Below are 12903 nucleotides of genomic sequence, written 5' to 3' on the forward strand. Positions count from 1 at the left end.
CTTGCATGGTCACTAGACTCCCAAGAATCACAAACGTAATCTTAAAACAGTGTCATTTGAATGAATCGCTGGGCACAATTGTAACTGCATACTCAATATAAAACACACAGACCATTTCATTTCTTTGTTATAGCCTTGCTATTTTTCTATATGCCTGTTACAGTTTGGGGCCCCAACAGAGTTTTGGAAAATTCAGTTTTAATTATCATTTTGTTTGATTATTTTAAGTTACCACAATCCAATGTATTTTTCCCCCCAAATGTGCAACACTGCTGTATGATGTAGTACTCACTGACATACAGTAAATGTGTTCCATCTTACTCAACTACTATTACTTTGACCATTTACAATTTAGCAGCAATGACTGAATCCAATCAGGATTTGTGTGCCAATTTAATTTAGAGATAATATCCTTCCCAAGCTTCCCTACTGGTAAATCTATTCCTGGTCCTGAAATTATGGACAAAACATAACCTCTATCAGCTCATCTATTGTGGCTTTTAACCAATAGAACTGTGTAAAAATGGTCAATGCATCTAAATATGGAAGCACACAGTAATGCATTTAGCCACAGTTTTTAATAAATGCCCAGTAATGTAATTAACAAAGTCCCCGGTCAATTTACACCATGCAGCTATTTTTTTTTAAATTAGACACTAATCTGATGATTTTCTGCACATTCTATCCATTTTCACCATGGAAACGAAGAGATGATGAAAGAGTTTCAGAAAGTAACAAGCTGAGAAAGCTGAATAATCACTCTGCTGATTATAAGGACCCCTATAATGGGTCTGTAACAGGCCAGCTGTCATTCTCCTCTTCCTGAGCTTAGAGAAGTACAGAATGTACCTGTTTCACAAGAATAATAAATACACAACTGCAGGGTAAAGCAGCTTTCATCACTGGTTTGTGTCTATAACATTAACATACTTCTTATCTTTTCCATATTGTGCTTTCCATTTTATAATATACATAAAAAATAATTTACATTTGGTCAAAACTGATTGGGTCATACTGATTCCCAGCACAGATGCACAGATGGTTTCCAAGAACCGTGAAATTCAACCCAATGCAAATTCAATATATTGAAGCTGGTATTAAAATGACTAAAATATTGTGTATTCCCATTAGAATGAAACCAAACCATGCTGACTGTTATTTCCCAGATAAACATGTACACAGTATACATTTACTCCAATTTCACAGTATAAGAGCAGCTGAGTTCAACAAGATAATGTGCAATAAATAGTAACTTATAATGATGACGATAGATAGATAGATAGATAGATAGATAGATAGATGCATTTAGACTTAGGGGTAGGACACTTGGGATTGCATTTTCATCATGATACCGCGTGATAATTGTAGCAAAATGCAGTGAGAATTGCAAAATGCATTTTGAGCCAAAGGTGCAGCAAAAGGGTAGCAAAATGGTCTTTTTATGTTTCTTAAATGCATTGACACACTTACAAATTCTCACTGCATTTTGCTACAATTATCACGCGGTATCACGATGAAAATGCAATCCCAAGTGTCCTGCCCTAAGTCTAAATGCATTTAGGAAAAACAGCATTTAAATGATAATTTTGCTACAGTTTTTGCTTGGACATTTTAAAAATATCTAATAAATTTGGGTAATAGATTTCCATTTTAATTTTGCAACTTATTAAGCTTTAAAATATGTTTTTAATTTACATATTAAAACTAGAGTAGAAAATGGCAAATTTAAATTCTTTAATTGAATTTTCATTTTCATTTTGCACTAAATGTTTAAATACAGAAATACATTGCCATTTTACATATTGCATTGCCGTTTTGCATATTACATTTCAAATTGAGTTTAGCTACACATATGCTTCCATAAAGATCAATGGTGTCATGCTCTTTCTATTAATCAGCAGTGTTTTATTGGCATACATTCATTATTTAAAACATTTGTTTACAGGAGATACAAGTTATTATCTTCTACTTTTCACATTGTATTTTTTTAAATAATATTATTTTGCAAGAGATACAAGTTATTTTCTACTTTTCACATTACAATATTTAAATTGTATTTTGTTTCCAAGAGATGCTGGTTCTTTTTCAGTCAGTCACGTTCGACGTTAAGTCTGTGACTGACAGTGACTGACGCAAATGGGATCTTGCCCGAGAGCCCAATCACCTTCGAGTGTTAACAAAACAAGCCAATGACAGTTGCCATGCGTGCTTTGCATTGCGCACCCCGCCCCGCAGCGCGAGTATAAAAGGAGAACCCGTGCAGACGCGCATCAGCTTTTCGCTTCGGAGCCGAGCCTTTCAGCGCGAATCTCAGAGAGTGTCTGCAAGACAGCAAACGGAACAGTGTCGGTGTTACGGCACGTCAGCGGAGGTTGCTGTCCAGTGCCGCTGCTTCTGACGGTGTGCTACAGCTTTTCATTCTGCGGTCGCGCTGTGACCTCCCCTGGGTGCTTCAGCGCTTCTCTAAAAGAGTATTTCTAAAAGAGCAATATCTAAAAGAGCTCCATGAGCGACGGGCGTCTTTTTAAAGATGGCTTCCCGCTCGTGCGTTTCTGGATGTGGTCGCTTCCTGGCTTCGTCTGACGGTCACGATCGCTGTGTCTCATGCTTGGGCTATCAGCACACTGAAGCAGCGCTTGTGGATGAGTCATGTTCTCATTGCGGGAACATGACCATCGCGATATTGCCGTCCAAATACCTCCTCGTCAAACGAAAGGGTATCCCCCTTGCCATGCCCCGTTCTAGTTCCTCTGTCTCTCAGCAGCGGAGGGCTACTTCGGCTCATGGTCAGGGTAATCTGAGGATCACGGTGAGGGCTTCCCCATCGAGTGCGTCTCCACGGGCCTCTCATTCCTCCTGCACTTCGCACCCTGTGGTGTTCCCGGACGAGCTGGCTGGGGCCTCGGACAAGGCGGAGCCCAGCATCTCATTCGGAGCACCAGCGGACGACAGGATGTCGATTACTGCATCAGGGGATGAGCTAGGCTCTGGAGATGACGATTCGGCTGCGCTGCCTCCGTCAGGAAGAGTGGCGTTGCTCGAGTCAGATCCAAAGCTGACTGCTATGCTTGCCCAGGCTGCACTGGAGACCTCCTCCTTCTCCTGAACGCTCGAGGCTGGATGATTGGTTCCTGGGGGTGCAGGCCGATCGCCGGCAGCCGCCTCTAGTTCCATTCTTCCCAGAAGTGCATCAGGAGGTGACTAGGTCTAGGAAGGCACCTTTTTCTGCTTGAAACAGACCTAGTGCCTCCTCACGCGCCCCCCTGCCCAGCCGTGGAGCCAGGTAAATGTCGCACCGCTCACTCAGACCCCACTCTGGGACGCACTGCCTTCCGAGTCGGGTCCCTGTGTTCCACTTCGCTGCCCCACTGCAGGTACATCGGTGGCTCCCCTAGTCCCTCTTGTTCGGTCTCTGGGGGCCTGGCTAGAGCTCCCCAGACCGTCTCGCTGGCTCACAAGAACCATCAGACTCGGCTATGTGATTCAGTTTGCCCCCAACGCCCTCCCAAGTTCAGGGGCATTCGGTTCACCTCTGTGCTGAACAAAGATGCTCCTGTCTTGCGTGCAGAGATCGCGGTCCTGCTGGCGAAGGACGCGATACAGCCGATCCCTCCAGCCAAGATGAGGTCAGGGTTGTACAGCCCTTACTTCATCGTACCCAAGAAAGGCGTTGGGTTACAACCAATCTTGGACCTGCATGTTCTGAACTGGGCCCTTCACAAGCTCCCATTCAGGATGTTGACACAGAGATGCATCTTTCAATGCATCCGTCCTTTCGATTGGTTTGCAGCGATCGACCTGAAGGACGCATACTTTCATGTCTCGATTCTCCCTCGACCGTTTCTTCGCTTTGCGTTCAAAGGGGCGAGCATATCAGTACATGGTCCTCCCCTTCGGGCTGTCCTTGTCGCCTTGTTTCTTCACCAAGGTTGTGGAAGCAGCCCTTGTTCCATTAAGGGAAAGAGGCATTCGCATTCTCAACTACCTAATAATAGCCCAGTCTCGAGGGCAGTTGTGCGAACACAGGGACACGGTGCTCAGCCACCTCAGCCGATTGGGGCTTCGGGTCAATTGGGAAAAGAGCAAACTCTCCCTTGTGCAGAGGATCTCTTTTCTCGGTATGGAGTTGGACTCGGTCAACCTCACAGCACGTCTCTCAATAGAGTGTGCTCAGTCGATGCTGAATTGCCTGGAATCTTTCCAGCACAAGAGGGCAGTTCCACTGAAACAGTTTCAGAGGCTCCTGGGGCATATGGCATCCGCAGCCGCTGTTACGCCACTCGGGTTGCTTCATATGAGATCGCTTCAGCGTTGGCTTCACAACCGGGTCCCGAGATGGGCATGGCGACGCGGCACATACCGGGTCTCAGCCCCCCCGTCCTGCCGTCAGACCTTCAGCCCATGGTCGGATCTTGCTTTTCTTCGAGCGGTAGTTCCCCTAGTGCAAGTGTCCAGGCATGTTGTTGTATCAACCGATGCCTCTGCCATGGGCTGGGGAGCCGTGTGCGACGGGAGTGCAGCTGCGGGGCTCTGGACAGGGCTCCGACTGCAGTGGCATATCAACTGCCTTGAGTTGCTAGCAGTATGGTTTGCTCTGCACCGCTTCAAATCGCTGCTACACGACAAGCATGTACCGGTCCATACGGACAACACTGCAACCGTTGCGTACATCAACCACCAAGGCGGTATACACTCCCATCGCATGTCGCATCTTGCCTGTCATCTCGTCCTTTGGAGTCAGAAGCATCTGAGGTCGCTTCGCGCCATTCATGTCCCAGGCGAGCTCAATCGTGCAGCCGATGAGCTCTCATGCCAGCCCGCCCTTCCCGGAGAATGGTGATTCCCCCCCGAGACAGTCCAGCTGATTTGGAGACGCTTCGGGGACGCTTGGGTAGACCCGTTTACCTCCCCAGACACGTCCCACTGCCAGCTGTTCTATTCCCTGTCTGAGGGGACCCTCAGCACGGATGCGCTGGCCTCGGGGCCTACGCAAATATGCGTTTCCCCCAGTGAGCTTTCTCGCACAAACACTGTGCAAGCTCAGGGAGGACGAAGAGCAGGTCCTCCTAGTCGTGCCATACTGGCCAAATCAGACTTCGTTCCCAGAACTGATGCTCCTCGCGACGGCCCCTCCTTGGCGAATTCCTCTGAGGAGGGATCTCCTTTCTAAGAGAGGGGGCACCTTCTGGCACCCGCATCCAGACCTGTGGAATCTGCAAGTATGATCCCTGGAATGGAGGCGGAGAGGTTCTAGGTGAGCTACCTCCAGTGGTAGTGAACACCATAATTTCAGCTAGAACCCCGTATACAAGACACACCTACAGGCTGAAGTGGAACCTGTTTGTCGATTGGTGTTCTTCCCGTTGGGAAGTGTATGTTGTCTCTATTGCCGCACATCACGATGCAGTAGACGGTAAATCTGTGGGGAAGCACGACTTGGTCATCAGGTTCTTCAGAGTTGCGAGGAGATTAAATCCTCCGCGCCCTCATCTGGTACCCTCTTGGGATCTCCCCTCGGTCCTGACGGCCTTGAAGCAGGAGCCCTTCGAGCCTCTGCAGTCAGTAGAGCTTAAGCTTCTGTCGTTAAAGACAGTGCTCCTCATTGCATTGGCCTCGGGTTAAGAGGGTAGGGAACCTGCAGGCATTTTCGGTTGATGATTCACATCAGCGAAAAACTGATGTGCGTCTGCACGAGCTCTCCTTTTGTACCCGCGCTGTGGGGCGGGGTGCGCGATGCAAAGCATGCACGCCAACTGTCATTGGCTTGTTTTGTTAACACTCGAAGGTGATTGGGCTCTCGGGCGAGATCCCATTTGCATCAGTCACTCTGACTTAATGTCTCCATTCCCTCCTTCAGGGAACGAGGGTTACCTACATAACCGAGACGTTATTTCCTACTTTTGACAAGGCAATATTAATTTAATTTAATTTTATTATTTTTTTTTTTATAATTCAGGCTAACAACTTGGTAAACATGTTAAAACATGCTAGAATTCACTCCAACAATGTGCAAACAGTGTGCTAAATGCACTAGAAATGTGTGAACGCCATGATAATTCATTTCATCAGCATGTTAACATGTTAGCAACTTATTGTAATGTTAGCAACATGCTAATTTAGGATAACAACTTGGTAAACATGATAAAACATGCTACCGTTGTGTTAAAAACATGCTAGCAACAAGTTAAACATGCTATAACATACTAAGCAATAGAAATATGTCAGCAACATGTTAGATATATGGATTGTAATATGACGAGGAGCAGTTTTATGATGACGGTAAGAGCATGTGAATGAGATGAAATATTAGAGAGATGACAGAAGTGTCTCTGACAGAAACTGAAAACTCATTCTGGAGCAGTTCAGGTCTGTGAGGGAAGTAAGCTGACAAAAGATGATTTTCCCAGCACTACACGCTGTAGTTCTCACTTTTGAGAGCTGGAGCGAACAGACAGAGAGAATGAAATAAATGAACTGACACGGGGAACAACATGACTGAGCAGTTTAGTTTAGAAAGAGACCCAAAGCGCCTGTGGCAGTCTGAAGCTGTGCGGATGTTGCTGGAACTTCCTCATAGCAAAAGTGCTGTCAGATGTGTGATGCTGCTTTAAAACATGTTTAGACATTCACACAATATTTAATTCATATTAATATTTTAAAAGAAACAGATTCCAGATCTTGGATCTATTGCAACTCATTGGAAATAAGTTTAGCCTGTGACAGCCAACGTGAAAAGCACTGGAAGTGTGAAACAGGCTAATCCTCAAAGCGAGAGAACAAACACTTTATCTCTATGCAGATGAACACGAAATACTCTGGAAACCACTAAAACAAAAGCTCTTTAAAAAACGATGGAGGAAGGCAGCGAGCGATATGGAGGAGGTCGGCTCTGAATCATCAACAATTTGATACTGTGCATAACAAATTAGCATAATAACCCAATTTAGAGGAATCAAAGATCAACGCATTTCTGCTTGATCTGCTTCAATTTTGGAGTAATTGTTTCCCTGTAATTATTTCCACTGTGATCACGAGCATCAAAACCACAAAGCACTTTGACTTTATGAATGTGCAACCTCTCAACACAAGCACCTTCCTTTCCTCTCTGCTAAATTGATTATTGTGCCTTTTAACTTTACATTTGAGCTTCAAACTATTTTTCATAATGACTTTAATTGCATTGTAGCTTGGCTTTGTCACTTCTCATGGTTTGCATTCAAAAGGATGCAAACAAACCGGTATGGAAAACATAGCATTTATGCATATCAAAAACACAACATTAGCATTTCTGTTGAATTTAAATAAGTTTGAGCTGAATTGATCTGTCAAACAAATCTGTATGGTCAGATTCGCATTTTGATTTCATGTTGACCTAAAAAAAAATGTGAGCTGTATGTTCTCAAAATGCTTTGTGATTATGTTTTTTTTCGTATATTTGTGATTTGCTTGATTGTTCAGTTTAATTTCTTCTTCAGGAATGCAAACTCATCAAACTAATCGACACAATCTTCTTTTTTTTTTCACAGTTTTAAAAACTGAACTGAAACCCATTCGAAATGACTATACTGAATAATAATAATAATAATAACAACTGATATTATTTTTATTATTTAAATGTAAAAAGATATATTATTCAATTATAGAAATTAAAAATAATAATAAATAAATACTATGGTAATTGTACTGTGCTGTGAAATAATAATAATAATAATTTTACAGCACAGTACAATTAAAATAGTATTTTTGTAACTTAATAATGTAATTTTTATAATATATATTTTTACATTTAAATAATAAAAATAATAACAATATCAATTATTATTATTATTATTATTATTATTAATTTTATTTTAGTACATAAAAATATAACAAACGAAATAAATTACTTTACTAATTTACTACTAATTCTGTTCTATAAAATAAAATAATTTAATAATAATAATAATAATAATAATTTTATTTTACAGAACAAAAATAACACTACTGATATATAATATAATATAATATAATATAATATAATATAATATAAGTCTAATTTCTTTCATTTTTATTTTGGCAGAAAACTGCAGAAAAGCTTAAAAATAATTATAAACCATCGTCATTATAAATTTGGGAAGATGGGTGGCACATGTTATGCTCCCAAATGTGAACCAAACTCCCTGCATTTGCAGAGATGAAGTTTGTGTTAAGCAGCATTTACTGTGAATTGCTTTGAGATGCTGAAAACATCGGATCACAAGCTGCTCACATGTAAATGAACACAGTGCTGCGCTTCAAATTCTCATTTCATTTCAAATGCAGATTTGTGTCAAAACAGAACATGACAAGTTTGCATCCCTGCCTTTTAGTTTGATTATTCAGTTCTCATTTCTATTTATTTGTATTTTTTTCAGGGTTTCGGCTCCACTAACCTTCACCATCAGCGAGATTAAAGCACAGGGAATGGTCAGCAGAACCATGTTCTCTATAAACCAACAGAACCACATGGAAGAGTTTCGAACCCCGACAACCCGCAGAACCTCCTTCAGACGGCGCTCCTTCTCCAGAACCAGGCCTTTGATGGTCTGGCAGGCCGTGTAGATGAACGCCAGCACCAGGAACATGGGCAGCATGGTGCCAATGGACGAAACGAAGCTGCAGGAACGACCAGAGCTGATTCAGGACATTGTGTCATCATTCACACATTTTATTTTGTGTTTCATAGGAGGAAAACAAAAATCCATGTTTGGATTGAGTAACTTTGACAGAATTGACATGTTTCATTGAAGAGAGTTTTATTATTTTAAATTAGTTATACATATTTTTAATTAGATTTTATTTTTAAATTTAATTTTAGATAAAGTTTTAGTAATTTAGTTTTGTGTTTTTGTCAAAGCAAGTATTTTATTTGTATATAATTGTTTTTCCATAATACAGAAAAGCAGGTATTTATGTTTATAATATCTTAATACCTTCATGTCTTATAGTCACATTTAGCAGATTAAAGCTGGGCAATACTATAGTTACATTTTGTAATGATATAAACAAACCTTTAATTTATATTTATTTTATATTTAGTTATTTTATTCATTTAACTTTTTGTACTTTTAGTATGTTTATTTTTAATTACTTCAAATGTTTAAGTTGTAATGTTTATTTTAAGTAATGCTTTTTTTTTAAAGGTTTTAATTGTAGTTTATTTACTTTAAGGTATTTTAGCACTTCAACTTTTAGTATTTCAATACTCCATACCAAATGAAAATGAGAAATGATGCAGTAGCAGTAATATTATCTGTAAATGTAGTAGCTGAAATTGTATTTTATAGCTGAATTTTATTTTAGTTAAATGTTCATTTAAAGTAATACTTTTATGGTTTTACTTTACTTAGTACTAAATATTTTAGTACTTCAAACCAAACTTGTATTTTAAGTAATGACGATGTTTTAATGGTCTTAGCTGACAATAATAAACCTGTGGTGATTAACGTGATCTCTGCGCGTTTGATATTGTTGTGAATGAATCCGGCTGTACTGGATGATCTTTACGCCACACACACAGCTCAGCGTCAGAATGATTCATCATCCGATGCCGCTTTGATAATACAGTAAGCCAGTATTAAAGTACTCTCATAAGGCCAGGAAAATGTCATGTCAATATCGGAGCAGAAGGTTCCGGAAACAAAGTGCTGTCTGCGCTCAATTAGCTAGCAGCTCAAATATATCATGCGCTCTCAAAATATGACAAGCTATAGATTTCTCATATCAGTTCTGCTTACCTTTCATAAATACAGTCAGGGAGAGACGCCACAATACAATTAGAGCTGACACCAGAAACAGCCGAGGGATGATGATAACACACTCGTTAAAATGCATTAATTCTCCATCATCTCTCACTCAAAACTCCCTGTTTCACTCACACAGCTGCCAGTCCTGATCTAAACAACTAAATATGGTTGCATTAACACACTTCAGGTTATAAACAAGAGCGATGAGCGCATTCTATAGCTGATTTGAGGCTAGAAAACACTAAGAACGAATAACGTTGTTTAAATATTGCATTTGTGTTGTTTTAGCGTTTGCAAACAATTTATCACTGAATGCAACTTTAGTTGCACAATTCCTACGGAAATAACGGAAGTCAATGAAAACACCAAAAACATTTTACTTTAAATTATCATCTTTTGTGTTTCGAAGAAAGAAAGATAATCATACAGGTCTAGAACGACATGAGTAAATAATGCCAGATTGTCAATTCATGCATAAATTATCCCTTAACAGGTTTGGCCTTCAAATTGTCAAATGACATTTTCGGCATCAAACATGCCAAGCAGGTTGTGTATTTCCAATGGTTTATGCGTCAGCCAATCAACTGCCATTGAGATGAATGGCAATGCTAAGGGATCGCTTTCTCTTGATACTATTAATGCTTGAGCCACAGTGATTCACTTTTAACAAAGAGCACTCTGCTTTCTCTTCTGCTTTTCTTATATATAATTTAGAAATAATGGAACATGTAATATGGATTTGTGGCAGTAGATAAGCTGTTTTTATCCAGTCAGGCCAGAATCATCTGGAGGACTTACTGAGGCATTTACAACATGAAAGTCTTCTGCCCCTTACATTTAAAATTCAGATTTAGGCTTTTTGTGTGGTGAAAAATGACTCAACACACACACACACACTGAAAAGCAAATTAGCATTCTCTCCATTCTCTGTCCCTCTAATGCATGAATAGAACTGGAGTTTTTGGAGTTTTCAAGTGGAACTAAATGACGCAGGTCTGAGCGATTCTGCTGGGAAGGCTGAAGACGCTTCAGAGATTTATGACCTTAACACACACACGCGCGCACGCGCACACATACGCACGCACACACTATATGTTACATGTATAAACAAATAGAAGTGATCCAAAGCAATGCATATACACTAGCATTCATAAGTTTGGGGTTTGTAAGATTTTTCAATGTTTTTCAATGTTTTTCAAAGGCTCACCAAGGCTGCATTCATTTTATCAAAAATAAAAGGGAAAAAAAAAACTGTAAAAATGTGAAATATTATTACAATTTTCATAGCTGTTTTCTATGTGAATATATGTAAAAATGTAATTTATTTCTGTGATCAAAGCTGAATTTTCAGCATCATTACTCCAGTCTTTAGAGTCACATGATCCTTCAGAAATCATTCTATTATGCTGATTATTTCTGATTATTATCAATGTTGAAAACAGTTGTGCTGCCCAATATTATTGTGGAAACCATGACACATTTTATTTTTCAGGATTCTTTGATAATTAGAAAGTTCAAAGAACAGCATTTATTTGAAATAAAAATCTTCTGTAACATTATAACATCTTTACTGTCATTTTTGATCAATTTCATGTATGCTTGATGAATAAAAGTATTAACTTCTCAAAAAGTAAATCAAATCTTACTGACCTGAAGATTTTTTCCCATGATTATTTGACGAAGAGAAAGTACAACATTTACTTTTTTTTTGTTGTTTTACTGTAACTTTTGACCAATTTAATGCATCCTTGCTGAATACAAGTAATTTATTTTATAATAATATTTTGAATGCTAGTGTATATTATCACTTTATAGATAATTTTGATCATTTATAAAAATCACTCTTCTTTTGTTCCCTCTATGTGATCTTTGACAGTCCTATCATTTCTGTAAAGCAAGCGTCTTTAATAGGAAGTGTGTAATCATCATTCGATCTCTGCTAACTAATTATAAATACTGACCAAGCTATTTTAAAAGATGCATCATTCATTTTATTCAATATGTAACCGTGGCCTGAAAAATGAAGCCTATCTTAATGTATATGATATTATTATTATTTGTCTCCCACAGTGACTTAGTAGGCACAAGGCAGACAGCAACGACAAGCCTGCATGCTCACATCCATCACAAAACCTTCATCAAATTAAGACTCACAGTAGCACAAACACTCATCTGATGAAAAATATCACCTGGCTGGAGTTTGGGCCTGACATCTCAGTTTCATGGAAAAAGCCTCTCATTCAGATCTATAAAACACGCCGCTTTTCTCTCAAATCAATAAACACATTAAAACACAACGCAGCGGTGCTTCTGACGTCCACATCAGCACCCATAAACAAACGCTCACGAACCCCCCCAGACGCGCTGCTGGATTTCTCAGGCCGCTGGAGAGTGAGAGAACCAATCAAAGCTAATATTAATTTGACATTTACTTTCGGCATGAATCACAGCCGCAGCGAGCCGTTGATTATGCTGTACGATGGAGTGAAAAACATCCTGGCCCTCTCTGCATGCTTCAGCATCCCACTCTCAACATCAAACCATTGCTTCAGCATGAAGACAGCCCATCAGTGTTGATATAATCGTGCATATTTCACGGGCTCTTACGCGTCGTCCATGTAACACGGGTACGGCATCTGCTGCGCGTAGACGCCGAGTGGCTGCCTGACTCCGGTCTGCACCGTAGTGATTCCTCGATCCACCATGTCCTGCAGGTACACGAAGCCTCCTCTCACATAGTGCAGGTCATTGAGGGGGTTATCACGGGCCGATGGGGACCAGGACCTGTAACACATCAACAACAAACCACTGCAGCTTCAGCACATCTCTACAGCATTGTGTGTGTGTGTTATGGTTCAGCTGCACTGGACTTGTTTAAATTATTGTAAATTTGTTACGTGCATTTGCCACGTTTATTTATTTATTTATCTTTAATTCATTTTTATTTGTTTTAGTTTTAGTTATTTTAGTACTTAAACTTATTACATATGACCCTGGAGCACAAAAGCAGTCATAAGTAGTACGGGTATATTTGTAGCAATAGCCAACAATACATTGTTTGGGTCAGAATTATCAATTTATCTTTTATGCCAAAAATCATTAGGATAATAAGTAAAGATCATGTTCCATTAAGATATTT

The 12903-nt window shown here is 40.0% G+C and overlaps 1 protein-coding gene across 1 annotated transcript in view; it reads right to left on the bottom strand.

The window, feature by feature from the left end:
* The window catches only part of LOC131544248 (phospholipid-transporting ATPase ABCA1), a 188333-nt gene that overhangs the window by 94526 nt on the left and 80904 nt on the right, over positions 1-12903 (bottom strand). The window contains 1 exon segment of the mRNA XM_058782324.1: positions 12372-12548. Within this exon segment, the coding sequence (XP_058638307.1) occupies positions 12372-12548 (177 nt within the window).

The sequence above is a fragment of the Onychostoma macrolepis genome, chromosome 07, assembly GCF_012432095.1.
Source record: "Onychostoma macrolepis isolate SWU-2019 chromosome 07, ASM1243209v1, whole genome shotgun sequence".
NCBI lineage: Eukaryota > Metazoa > Chordata > Actinopteri > Cypriniformes > Cyprinidae > Onychostoma > Onychostoma macrolepis.